General features: G+C 52.1%; 4 protein-coding genes across 4 annotated transcripts; all 4 read right to left on the reverse strand.

Annotated features, from left to right (window-relative positions):
- Positions 1-98: 98 nt before the first annotated feature.
- Positions 99-2,211, reverse strand: M437DRAFT_60240 (kinase-like protein; the record flags this gene model as incomplete). The annotated part of the gene is made up of 5 exons (XM_041023719.1): positions 99-396; positions 447-926; positions 977-1,233; positions 1,285-1,528; positions 1,583-2,211. The coding sequence occupies 5 exons, from the start codon at positions 2,209-2,211 to the stop codon at positions 99-101; spliced, it is 1,908 nt and encodes a 635-aa protein (XP_040875139.1).
- Positions 2,212-3,092: 881 nt separating this feature from the next.
- M437DRAFT_60268 (uncharacterized protein) lies at positions 3,093-5,492 on the reverse strand (the record flags this gene model as incomplete). The annotated part of the gene is made up of 1 exon (XM_041023726.1): positions 3,093-5,492. One exon carries the CDS (start codon positions 5,490-5,492, stop codon positions 3,093-3,095), a length of 2,400 nt encoding a protein of 799 aa, XP_040875140.1.
- A 1,534-nt stretch (positions 5,493-7,026) lies between these two features.
- Positions 7,027-8,156, reverse strand: M437DRAFT_60157 (Aldo/keto reductase; the record flags this gene model as incomplete). Its single annotated transcript, XM_041023702.1, has 3 exons — positions 7,027-7,326; positions 7,441-8,047; positions 8,119-8,156. 3 exons carry the CDS (start codon positions 8,154-8,156, stop codon positions 7,027-7,029), a joined length of 945 nt encoding a protein of 314 aa, XP_040875141.1.
- Positions 8,157-8,990: 834 nt separating this feature from the next.
- Positions 8,991-9,476, reverse strand: M437DRAFT_32922 (uncharacterized protein; the record flags this gene model as incomplete). The annotated part of the gene is made up of 2 exons (XM_041019241.1): positions 8,991-9,339; positions 9,391-9,476. Coding segments are annotated over 2 exons (435 nt in total), but the record flags the coding sequence as incomplete, so codon positions are not given.
- Positions 9,477-10,507: the final 1,031 nt, after the last annotated feature.

Consider the following 10,507-nt stretch of genomic DNA (forward strand, 5'->3'; position numbering starts at 1 on the left):
CCACCATCCCATCACTTTGTCCACAACCAGGACAAGCCAATTTGATCAACCACCAAAAAGCGGATGACTGTTCAGCTCTTCAGAATTGGTTTAGTTCCTCAACTACCACGGAAAGCATCGAAACGCTTGTACGTGTAACCAATGAAGGGCAAGCTCATGCTGGCTTCCTCTCCACCCATTGCCTCATTCTGAGCACGAAGCGCAGCGCTGTTGTCCGTCTGCGGAATCTCGTCGATAGGGAAGTTCTGTGTGTCGATAGCCGATGAGAGCTTGGGCTCGAATGGAGCACGGATGCGACGAAGTTGGTCCCAGACCACGCCTCGGAAGAAGGGGTGCTGCTTGATCTCAGTGGCACCTCCGAGGCGACCGAGGCGATTGTCGGCATCACAGATCAGACTAATCGAGTCAGCAAGAGCGTTATGACAGGTCAATCGAGTCTAACTTACCTGCGGATGAAGTGTTCTGCCTCAGCACCAATCTGTTGGTCAGGAGGGAAGTGCAAGTTTCTTGGCCAGTCGACAATCTTGCGGTATGTATCGTGAGGTTCCTCTGCACAGAATGGAGGCCATCCAATAAGACATTCGAACATAATAGTGCCTACACTCCACCAGTCGCAACGGTAGTCATAACCTTTGCCGCTGAAAATCTCGGGAGCAATGTAATCAGGAGTTCCAACGGTCGAGTATGCGAGCTGGCGACGAGACTTGCGCCAGGTGTTTACTTGGTGCCGGTTGCTCACAGTCAACTGAATCTGGTCGAGTGAGACGGACTGGCGATTGGCTGCCGTCGCACGTGAGCGGGCGTTTGACATGAGTTGTTGATAGTATGAGGCGTTGTGTTCCTTGTGGAAGCCGGTCGAAAGACCAAAGTCAGTGAGCTTGATGTGACCACCTCGGTCGAGCAAGATGTTGTCAGGCTTGATATCACTGAGGCCTTGTTAGCCGTGTGCAATTACGAGGTTTGAGGACAAGCATACCGATGAATGAAGCCTAATTTATGTACGGCTTCCAGAGCCAGTGTGATCTCGGCCATGTAGAAACGAGTAATGTCTTCCGAGAAAATCTCGTACTTGATCAGCATTGTCATGAGATCACCGCCAGGCAAGAACTCCATGAGCATGTAAAGGAAGGTCGAGTCCTGGAACGAGGTATGCAGCTTGACGAGCCAGGGACTGTCGGCGTTTGCAAGAATGTCACGTTCGGCACGCACGTGAGCGAGTTGATCTTTCTTGAACTGTGACCGCAGTGTCAGTACGGCTTGGGAGTCGATTTTGTTTCAACGTACCATTTCAGCCTTAACAAGCGACTTGAGAGCGTAGATCTTGCCATCATGCTTGCGCTGCACGAGCTTGACTTCGCCAAAGGCTCCCTTTCCAATGATCTTGAGTGTCGAGTAGTTCTGAGGTCTCTCGCTGGTACGAAGAAAACGGAGGAAGTTTGCTTCGGAGCGACGCATACTAGTCGTCTTCTGTTGTTTGCGGGAGTCTGATACTGTGGCATCCTTCATGATTGTCTCGAGCTCTTGGGCGCTGGCGAGAGTCAGCTGTCAGATCAAACAGAGCATTTATGGACTGGCAACCTACCGAGCATTTCGGTCGCGAGCTCGCTCTACACTGTCGCGGAAGAAAGTGCTGACGAGCTCCGTCTGCAACTTGGCACGGTTACCAATGCTGGTGGAGAAGCGCTCTGGGTTCTTCGGCGGGGGTTCTTCATCGGACAAAGATGGTCCCGAATAGTGTTGCTGTTGTTGATGGGTCGAATTGGCGGTACGTGGTCGGTTGGGGTTGGGATTAGGAGAAACTTGACGAGCGTACGGGCTCTGGGCGCGAGGTGGACCGCCAAGATTCTGGTTGGAGAACTGGTGTACAAGGCCGTTTGTAGCAGCATCGTGATATTGCTGCTGCTGTGGCTGCTGTGCTTGATTTGGCTGAGGTCTGTAGCCTTGCTGGGCATGCAGGTTGGTCTGTTGTTGCTGGACGGCCGAGGTGTAGGGGTTGTTTGCAAAGTAGCCTTGGTTGGTGAAGCCACTGTTCATGCCGGGTTGTGCGGTGCCCCATACCTCTTGTTGTCCCTGAGGATTAGGAAAGGGTTGCGGGAAGGTCGAGGGGGTGGTGGGATAGGCGCGGCCCTGGTCAGCGCCGAAGTTCTGGACTCCTTGGAAACCAAAGTTGAGTTGCAGTCGGTTGGACTGCTGCTGGTTGTTGGGATTCATGCTTGTTACTGTTGACACGAGTGGGTTAGTCTTGAGCCAGAAGCTGAGGTCGGCTGTTGATCTTGGACAAACGTACTGTCGACCGCACAGCGGCAGATGGCTCACAAAAGTGTGCAGCAAGCAGCAGGGACTGGTCGAGGCGGACGAGATCGTGAAGGGGGCCTGGCTCGTGGATGAGAGGTCGAAGGGCGGTAGGGAGGCAGCAGAGGACAGAGGGGAAGCTGCAAAACGGAGACCGAGCCGGTGTGCTATGTAGATGAGGGCACGCACGTCCAAAGTGCCAAGGGCGGTTGATCACTCAGTTGCAAACACAGTCTCGTCAATACAGACTGCTCGGACTACTCAGAGTGCCAGTCGACTGAAGTTGGGAGAACGATTTGATTCCACGATATTCAGCTTGAGGCCGCCGCCCCTTGCTGTCGCGCTAGGGTCAACTCGTCTGGGGTCTGAAACACACGTCCACCAGCTCCACCCGTGCCAAACTCTACCTCTATCAACACTGCGATATTACCACGTTGGCTCCACGTTGCACGACTTTCCATTCCACGCGCGCGCTCGCTTCTATTCATGCTGTCTAAATGCAATGCTATGCATACTACCAATTCCAGTACTCCCACATTCCACTCAACTCTTCTTGCTGTCAACGAGGGTATAATAATATCCAAAAATAAACTACCTTAACCAGAAAAATCATGTCAACTGTTTACGCTCGCAACAAGTATGCGAACGGGACACTTCCGTGTCAAAACACCTATCCAAGCGTATCAACATCTTGGTGGCTTTCTATGCCATCAATAGTGCCTGTGCCTTTTGCTTCTCGTCTGAGATAGTAGCCTGTAGGCGACGCATTTGTCGATTGGCCTCGTCCCTTGGGTCTAGAGTTAGCTTTTGATTTGTGCATATTGCTCTGTGGACACATACCTCTCGCTTTGGAGCTCCGCAATCTCAAATTGGGAGCTGTTAATGCGCTGCACAACGGATTGCATCTCTGAATCAGCTTCTATCAATGCAGCTTCAAGTTCCTGAACCCTAAGTTCAAGAGTTCTAGTCTTGAGTTTCTCTGCCATGCTTTCGTTGGTTGTGCCGATCTTAGGACTCTTGACTCCAAATAGAGGTGAAGCCTGCAACGAGGACGCAGCTGTCTTTCCAGGGACATTGAGACGCTGGAGTCTCGGACTGCTATTGGTCTCCTCCATCTGGTTTGCTTCATCCTCATGGTCCACTAGTGCAAGCTCACTGCTTTGCTGCGCTGCAACGACGTTGTCCTCCAAAGATTTTAGTCGAGATTGCATACCCACGATAAGTGCAGTCGACTCGCTTTGTGATTGTTCTCCTTTGCCGACGGCCTGGCTAAGTCGTTTACGCAGTTGCAGATTAGCTTGCAGATGTTCCTCGACTTGCGATGCTAGTTGCTCCATGCGTGTTGCAGCTTCAAGCAATTGGTGTGCGAGATTGTTTTGTGTGTCGATGTGCTCGTCCTCAGACTGTTGGAGCATATAAGCCTTTTGGCGGTACTCCTCTGCCTCACGAAGAGCAGCGTCGCGTTCTGTCTCTGCTAGGGCAATACTTTGTCTGAGAACCTTGATCATAGTCTTGCGGTCCTCTTCTCCAAGCTCGACGTTCTCATCAGCAATATCGATGCCGAGTCCCTCAAAGGTAGACTTGCGCGGAGATCCGCTCATGGTTCGGCCGTTGAGGTACTCGCGCATAGACTGTGTCTCTTGCTGCGCTCTGTCAAGAGCCATTTTGACGCCACCAATGTTGCTTTCACATTGCCACTTTTGCTCGAGAGCGTCGTCGGCACGCTTTCTAAGCTCGCCGATCTCATACCGAACAAGGTTCACTTCACGTGTGAAGGGAGTTCTGCCAGTGGTTTCCTTTCTGGCACGATCGCGATCGCTGGTGAGCTTTCGCATGATCTTTGCATGCTCTCGCTTCTCACTTTCGTATCTGCGTAGCAGGTTCTTGAGAGCCTGGTGCAGTGCATCGCGTTGGTCCTCAAGATCCTTGTGGCGGTCGCCAGAGATTGAGTCGGATCGTTGGCGAGTTTCACTTCGCTCTCTGACCGAGCCCGATCTTGCCAAAGAGTTGCTTCTACGAAGGTTGCCATTCGAAGCGGGCCTAGCCAAAGAGTTGGATCGCGACAAGCCTGCCTTGGGGAATCGCGGTGGTGCGAAGACGTCCTCGTTGAATCCAGAGTCTCTGTCTTGTGCCTCTTGAAGCATTGAAACTTCAGCACGGAGGGCTTGTAGTTGTTGTTGCATGCTAGCGTTCTCATAACGAAGTGATTGCATCTCGGCAGCTTCGGCTTCGAGACCTTCGACTCTGGCCTTGAGCTCAGGGACTACTTCGTCACGAAGGTTGTCGCGCTCGTTGCGGTGCTTTACGCTTTCGTCCTTGAGGGCTGCGAAGAGGTCTTCGAAGTTATCCTTCGATTGACGCTCTTGGCTCAAGCGACGACGAGTCTCGTCGAGGAAGACCTCGAGTTCGCGGACACGTTCGTCTTTGTGGCCCTCTTCCGCTGGTACACCGTCCTTGTTGTTTTGCAGTTGCTCTTCCAGCTGTTGGACTTGCGCTTCCAAGCCCTTCCTCAGCTTTAACTCTTCGGAGAGTTTCTGAGCATAGTCGACTTGCATCTGTGCCTTCTCTTGCTCTGCCTTTCTCTTGAGACGCTCTAGCTCGTCAATCTTGGCCTCGCTGTCCATAAGGGGATACCTCAAGGAGCTAGTGCCAGAGTCCGAGAAGTAGTCGCTTGTTCTTCGGCCAATCTCGCTCGAGCCAGCGGGCATTTCGCTGCGGAAGCGATCAATCTCGTCCTCGAGCTCCATCTCTCGACGGATGGAACCAGCAAGTTCAGAACTCACTTGCTGGAGCTCGCGCTCCAGTTCCTCTACATGAGCGTTGATGGTCGACGAGGTGGACATGGTATGGTGATTGGCGAAGTCGAAGTATTGCGGTTGAGAGCCAGCGCGATTGTGGCTATGGAAATCAAGAGCAGGTGGTGTTAGACCCATGTTTGTCTGTGTAGCATCGATGTGACTGGTGTTGCGAGAGTGGACTGGCGAGGCTGACACGTCTGAGAAGGATGTTGCTGGTGATTGTGCTTCGAGATTCGGAGAGGATGACTTCCAACCGAAGAAGGAGCCGAGCTTGCGGCCAGGAGACTTGGATCTCCTCTTGGGTGACGACGAGGCGAATGACTCGGTAGACTCGTCGGTGAATGATCTGGGAATGCCGTCCAGCTGCACAGTCATGGCAGGGGCTTGGACGGGGACACTCATGGTAGAAGAGCGACCTCTACGAGGAGAGGCTGGGACTGACGTCGGACTCGACAGGCTGGAATTTCTGTGGTGGCCGGGAGCGGTTGTCTTATCATATCTTAACGGTACCGGCAAACGACTGTCGATTATGCTGCGACGTTGTGCACCGGAGAGGAAGAGAGCGAGAGACGAAACGGGTGGGAGATGTTCAGGACTCGTGGTATCCCTTTAACAGAGGGTTAGCCATGCACGCGACACTAAGGTGAATGCTATCCCCTATTCAACGGTGTGTCGACATACTTTTGCAGGATCGGAGCTTGGTTTCGGCGGTCCTGGTGTTCTGACGCGCGAGGGGGCACGTTAACGTCCGTTAAAGCCGTTTCCTGCAGGAGTAACGACTGGTCTATGGAAGAAGGCCTCGTTCGCAGAGCAGCATCGTGGGGCTGGGACGGACTGGCTATGTAGGAGAAGGAAACGGCTCGAGGTGAAGGTTTATCTGGCACGGGCTTCCTTCTTACAGGCGACGAGACTATCGCCAATGGGATCTGCGAGGCTCGCTTCTTGATTGATGAAAAGGAGGGCACGCTGACAGGCTCATTCATCAAAGTCGACTGCTCCCGCAGCTTTGACCGACCGTGAGATTGCGAGGTCTCATTTGCGCCGTCCGGCGAATGCCAATCTTCTACCATTGTGTGCTCAGCTTAACCCTTCCTGAATTGCATCGCAAGGGAGCCGACTGCTTGAGAGAACACGAGACTTTGGGTCGGCGGACGTGTTTAACGGTTTCCAGGGGTAAAAAGTGATTAGGTTTCGGCAAGGGCTTGGAGAGGTTGGAAAGAAGAGCTCTCCAACAACCGTCTCTATCGTCGGTTTTCTACTGCTAGCAAAAGACGAATTCTTCTTTTCTTGTTTTCCTCATTGCTCCTCCAGCGCCAAATGGCACAACCAATTTCAACCCCAATAGCTGCATTGCAGTGATCATTATGAGCACTTCCACTCATGATCACCAATAGAGCCGCCATGAATTTCCGGGCCGCGCCAGGGACGCCACTCGTCATTGGCTGACCCTGTCAATTCACCCCCTGACTAGCAGGCCTTCGAGACCTTTGACCGGGGGATTTCGAGACAACGCGCCCGAAAGAACGTGCAGCCATTCCCGATTCGATGTTATGATTTGTGCACAGTAGTGAGTGCCTTTGACTGTTTCTTGATGCTGCGAGCCAGACGTTCTGCATGTATTCCCTTGCAGCAAGCTCTGCAGAGCGGATCTACTGTTGCGGCATTGTAATGCATTCTTGCCTCCGATTCGAATACAACAGTAATATGCGGTCCATTACTCGCCATAAATGGTTCGCAGCAGCCACGTTGGACAGTTTGTATGAGGTTCATTACATGATAGATGATCAATCGGCAACGAGCCGACCAACTCACACCGTAGGCGCTTGCACAACTGGTGGATGTAAAGACCTGTACTAAGGATCATCAATTCGCAATATACTACACGACTCGTGCTCATGAACAGCGGATCTAAACCTAGCCGGCCACCGGCAACGACTTAAGCCTCCTTTCCTTCAAGATCCTGATAGAAGTTCCACCCAAAGTTCGCACTGGGGTCATTGAAGCGCAATTTTCTGTCGATAGCATCCACCTTCTTGACGTCCTCAGCAGACAGTTCAAAGTCTCCTTCGACGTTCTGCTGAATTCTCGCAGGAGTCTTGCTCTTGGGAATGACACTTCGGCCATGAGCGATTCCCCAAGCCAACGCTACTTGCGCTCCAGACTTGCCATACTTCTTACCAATTTCGACCAGTGTTGGGTCTTCGATCAGCTTGCTCAGGTTCTGGCCCTTGGAGTACTGATATCAAGATTTGGTTAGCTCAAATTCTATCCAACAAGTACCACGTGAGAATTATGGGAAACGGCCCAAAACTCTCATGTTATAGCACTCTGGCTGTCGAGATACACTTACAACTTCATTGCTGTTTCCGAAAGGCGAATATTGAGTGACGTGGATACCCTGAGACTTGTGCCACTCGGCAAATTCGTGCTGCTGCAAGTATGGATGAAGCTCGACCTGGTGGGCTGCTGGAACAACGCTCGTCTCCTTGATCAGTCTTTCCATCTCAGCCTTGCTGAAGTTTGAAACGCCAATAGCTCTGGCCTTGCCAGACTTGTAGACCTTCTCCATAGCCTTGTAAGTCTCGACATAGTCCGAGTTTCCGGGTTTAACCTTGCCATTTGAGTCCTTTGGAAAGAGCGATGAACCACTAGCAAAGGCAGATGGCCAGTGCATCAGCCAAAGGTCAACGTAGTCAGTTCCAAGGTTTGCAAGAGACGTGTCGAGAGCAGCCTCAACATCTTCGGGAGCATGCGAATTGTTCCAGAGTTTGGTAACAAGGAAGATCTCTGAACGGGGAACACCAGACTTCTTGATAGCAGAGCCGACCGCAGGCTCAGTACCATACACAGCTGCAGTATCAATGTGTCTTACACCAGCTTGCAGGGCAGCAATTACTGCAGGCTCTTGTGCATCTTTGTCTTGCCAAGTTCCAAATCCAAGTGCCGGAATACTTGCTCTACGATGGCTGTTAGTGACCGGCTCATCTCAAAATCACATTGGACAGCTTCATTCGAAGCAAAAACCTACCCAGTGTTTAGCTTGTGCATGGTACCTCTGTGAACCATTCTCGCTTGCTGCTGTCTGAGGGGTGCCTGGGACGAGAACTGCTGGGTGACTTGCGCCAAGCGCGAGGTGGCAGTAGAAACACTCTTCGGTAGCTTCGACATCATGTTGGCCTTGTATGATGATTGTGTTTTCAATTGAGGAAGAATGGGAGTCCTCATCAAGGTTGTCGAACTCGAGAAAGTTCGTGACGTCAACTACCTCGGCTAAACACTCGATTGACTGCATGTTGCAACATGCACGCTGACAACACGACAAAAAAGATACAACTCAGGAGATGTAGCAGTCAACCTCATTGCAACATTCGTTCGAACATATATTGTGAGAACCGATGACAGCCATACACATCTCACTGCAAATAGATGTTCGAGGTACAATAAAGTATGTTAAGTGACATTAAAAGAGGCTTAGTCTAAACTTTTGATACAATCCCGTACGAAAGTCATGAAGCAAGGCTTACGCAACTAACGGGAATCATGCGAATCATATGCTCAGGTGCAAACAGCCGGAACTTAGAGAACAAAAACACCAACCAGACCGACGGCGCCAGCAAGACCCATGCCGAGAGCAGTGGGGAGAGACGCGCCTCCAGTGGAAGTGGAAGAAGCACCGCCGCTCGAGCCAGAGCCACGAGAGCTGGAGCCAGAGCCGGAACCAGAACCAGAGCCAGAGCCAGAACCAGAGCCGCTGGTGGAAGATGAACCAGCAGAGTGGGTACGAGATGAAGTTCCGGTCACGATAGCAGAGCCATTGGCGATAGCAGTGCCATTGACGACGACGGTTCCGTTTCCAAGAGTAGTACCGTTGATGATGGCGGTGCCGTTCTGTGCAATGGTAGCAGGGACAGTGCCGTTGATGAGAGCTGTGCCATTGGATGCGACGACAGCAGGGGCAGTCTGGTTGGCGACAGCTGTGCCGTTGTTCGCGATGATCACTGGGGCAGATGTGACAGAAGCAGCAGCAGCAGAGGTGGCATTTGCAATGGCCGAGCTGGCTGCAGAAGTACCCTCGGCAAGACCGAAAACGTACGACTTGACACCAGTGGGAAGAGCAGCGATCCAAGAGGGAGTCGAGCTGGCGGCCAATTCAGATGCGACGGACGAGTAGACACCACCAGAGTTGGTGAGGAACTCTTGGTAAATGGAGGAAGGAACAGCAGTTTGAAGAACCTGGACGATGGAAACGCTGCGCATGTCAGTACATGAGATAGCGGCATGCTGGACCTGCGAGCCTTACAGGTTGGCATCAGTGGCCTGTCTCTTCTCGGGAGCGGCGAGGGCTCCAGCAGAGAGAGCGAAGACAGCGAGAGACTTGAACTGCATCTTGATTGCAGATATTGCTTGACGGAAGATGGTTCTTTGTGCTGTAGGAAAGATGTACAGGTAGCAGGATGGAACGAGGGTGATCAGACAAGATGCACAAGGACTTGATTAATAAATGCTGCACGACGAGAAGGAGCGATCCTTCAAGTACTTTCCAACCGATCTAGAGTAAACATGCATCCACACAACGAAAAAAAGATCCCGCTCGCGTGTTTTGATCAGCACAGCCATGGTTGGCCATACCTGTTTTGGTAGCGAGCAAGGCACCACCTTCTTCAGCCATGCAACAGGATCACGCTAATGACAACATGGCACTGGTGGAAACCAGGAACAAACGCTGGATATCGAGGGTGGTCTCAGTGGTCTGGGCAAGGGGCGACGCGCGTTGGGCGGGTTCCCCTCTTAGAGTTTGACGTCGATGGCGGCAGCGGCGGTGGTGGTTGAGCTCGCGGCTCCCGGGGTTCGGGCCATCGACGTGCAGCTACTCTGCAGTGCCTGCTTTTGCCACTCTGCAATACTAGACTTGGCCTGTCACGCCGCGCTGCCCCCCAAGATTGTTGAGAGCAGTCGGCAAACTCGATAAGCAGCAAGCAAAGTCAAAGCGGAGTTGCTTGCCAAACATGGAGAGACTCCGCTGCCCGCGTAACCCTCTGCGCAACACCCACCCACCTACATTTTCTACGTACGTATTCGAGTACGTTGGTGACTCGCAATAACTGCTCACATGATTGTTCCAACAGCTGAGAGCTAATCATAAACATGTATTGGCATCACGGATTGAATCATGCGGACAACCTATGGTGTATGTGTGAGGTTGTTACTCGGTGTTGTTAGAGCCGACGCCTGCGAGTCTCTCTAATCTGTTATTGCGAAGCCGGAGTAAGCCATTGCTTAGCGGATTTGGTATATAATCGTGCCGTGCGCTAGTAGTCTAAAAAATCAAGTTCCTTTAGCAATTACATCTAGTAGCTAAGCTCTAGAAGGCCTCTACGGCCTAGGGTGCCCTCTATAGCCCTTAAAAGGTAGACTTA

Source organism: Aureobasidium melanogenum (genome assembly GCF_000721775.1).
Source record: "Aureobasidium melanogenum CBS 110374 unplaced genomic scaffold scaffold_37, whole genome shotgun sequence".
Taxonomy (NCBI): Eukaryota; Fungi; Ascomycota; class Dothideomycetes; order Dothideales; family Saccotheciaceae; genus Aureobasidium; species Aureobasidium melanogenum.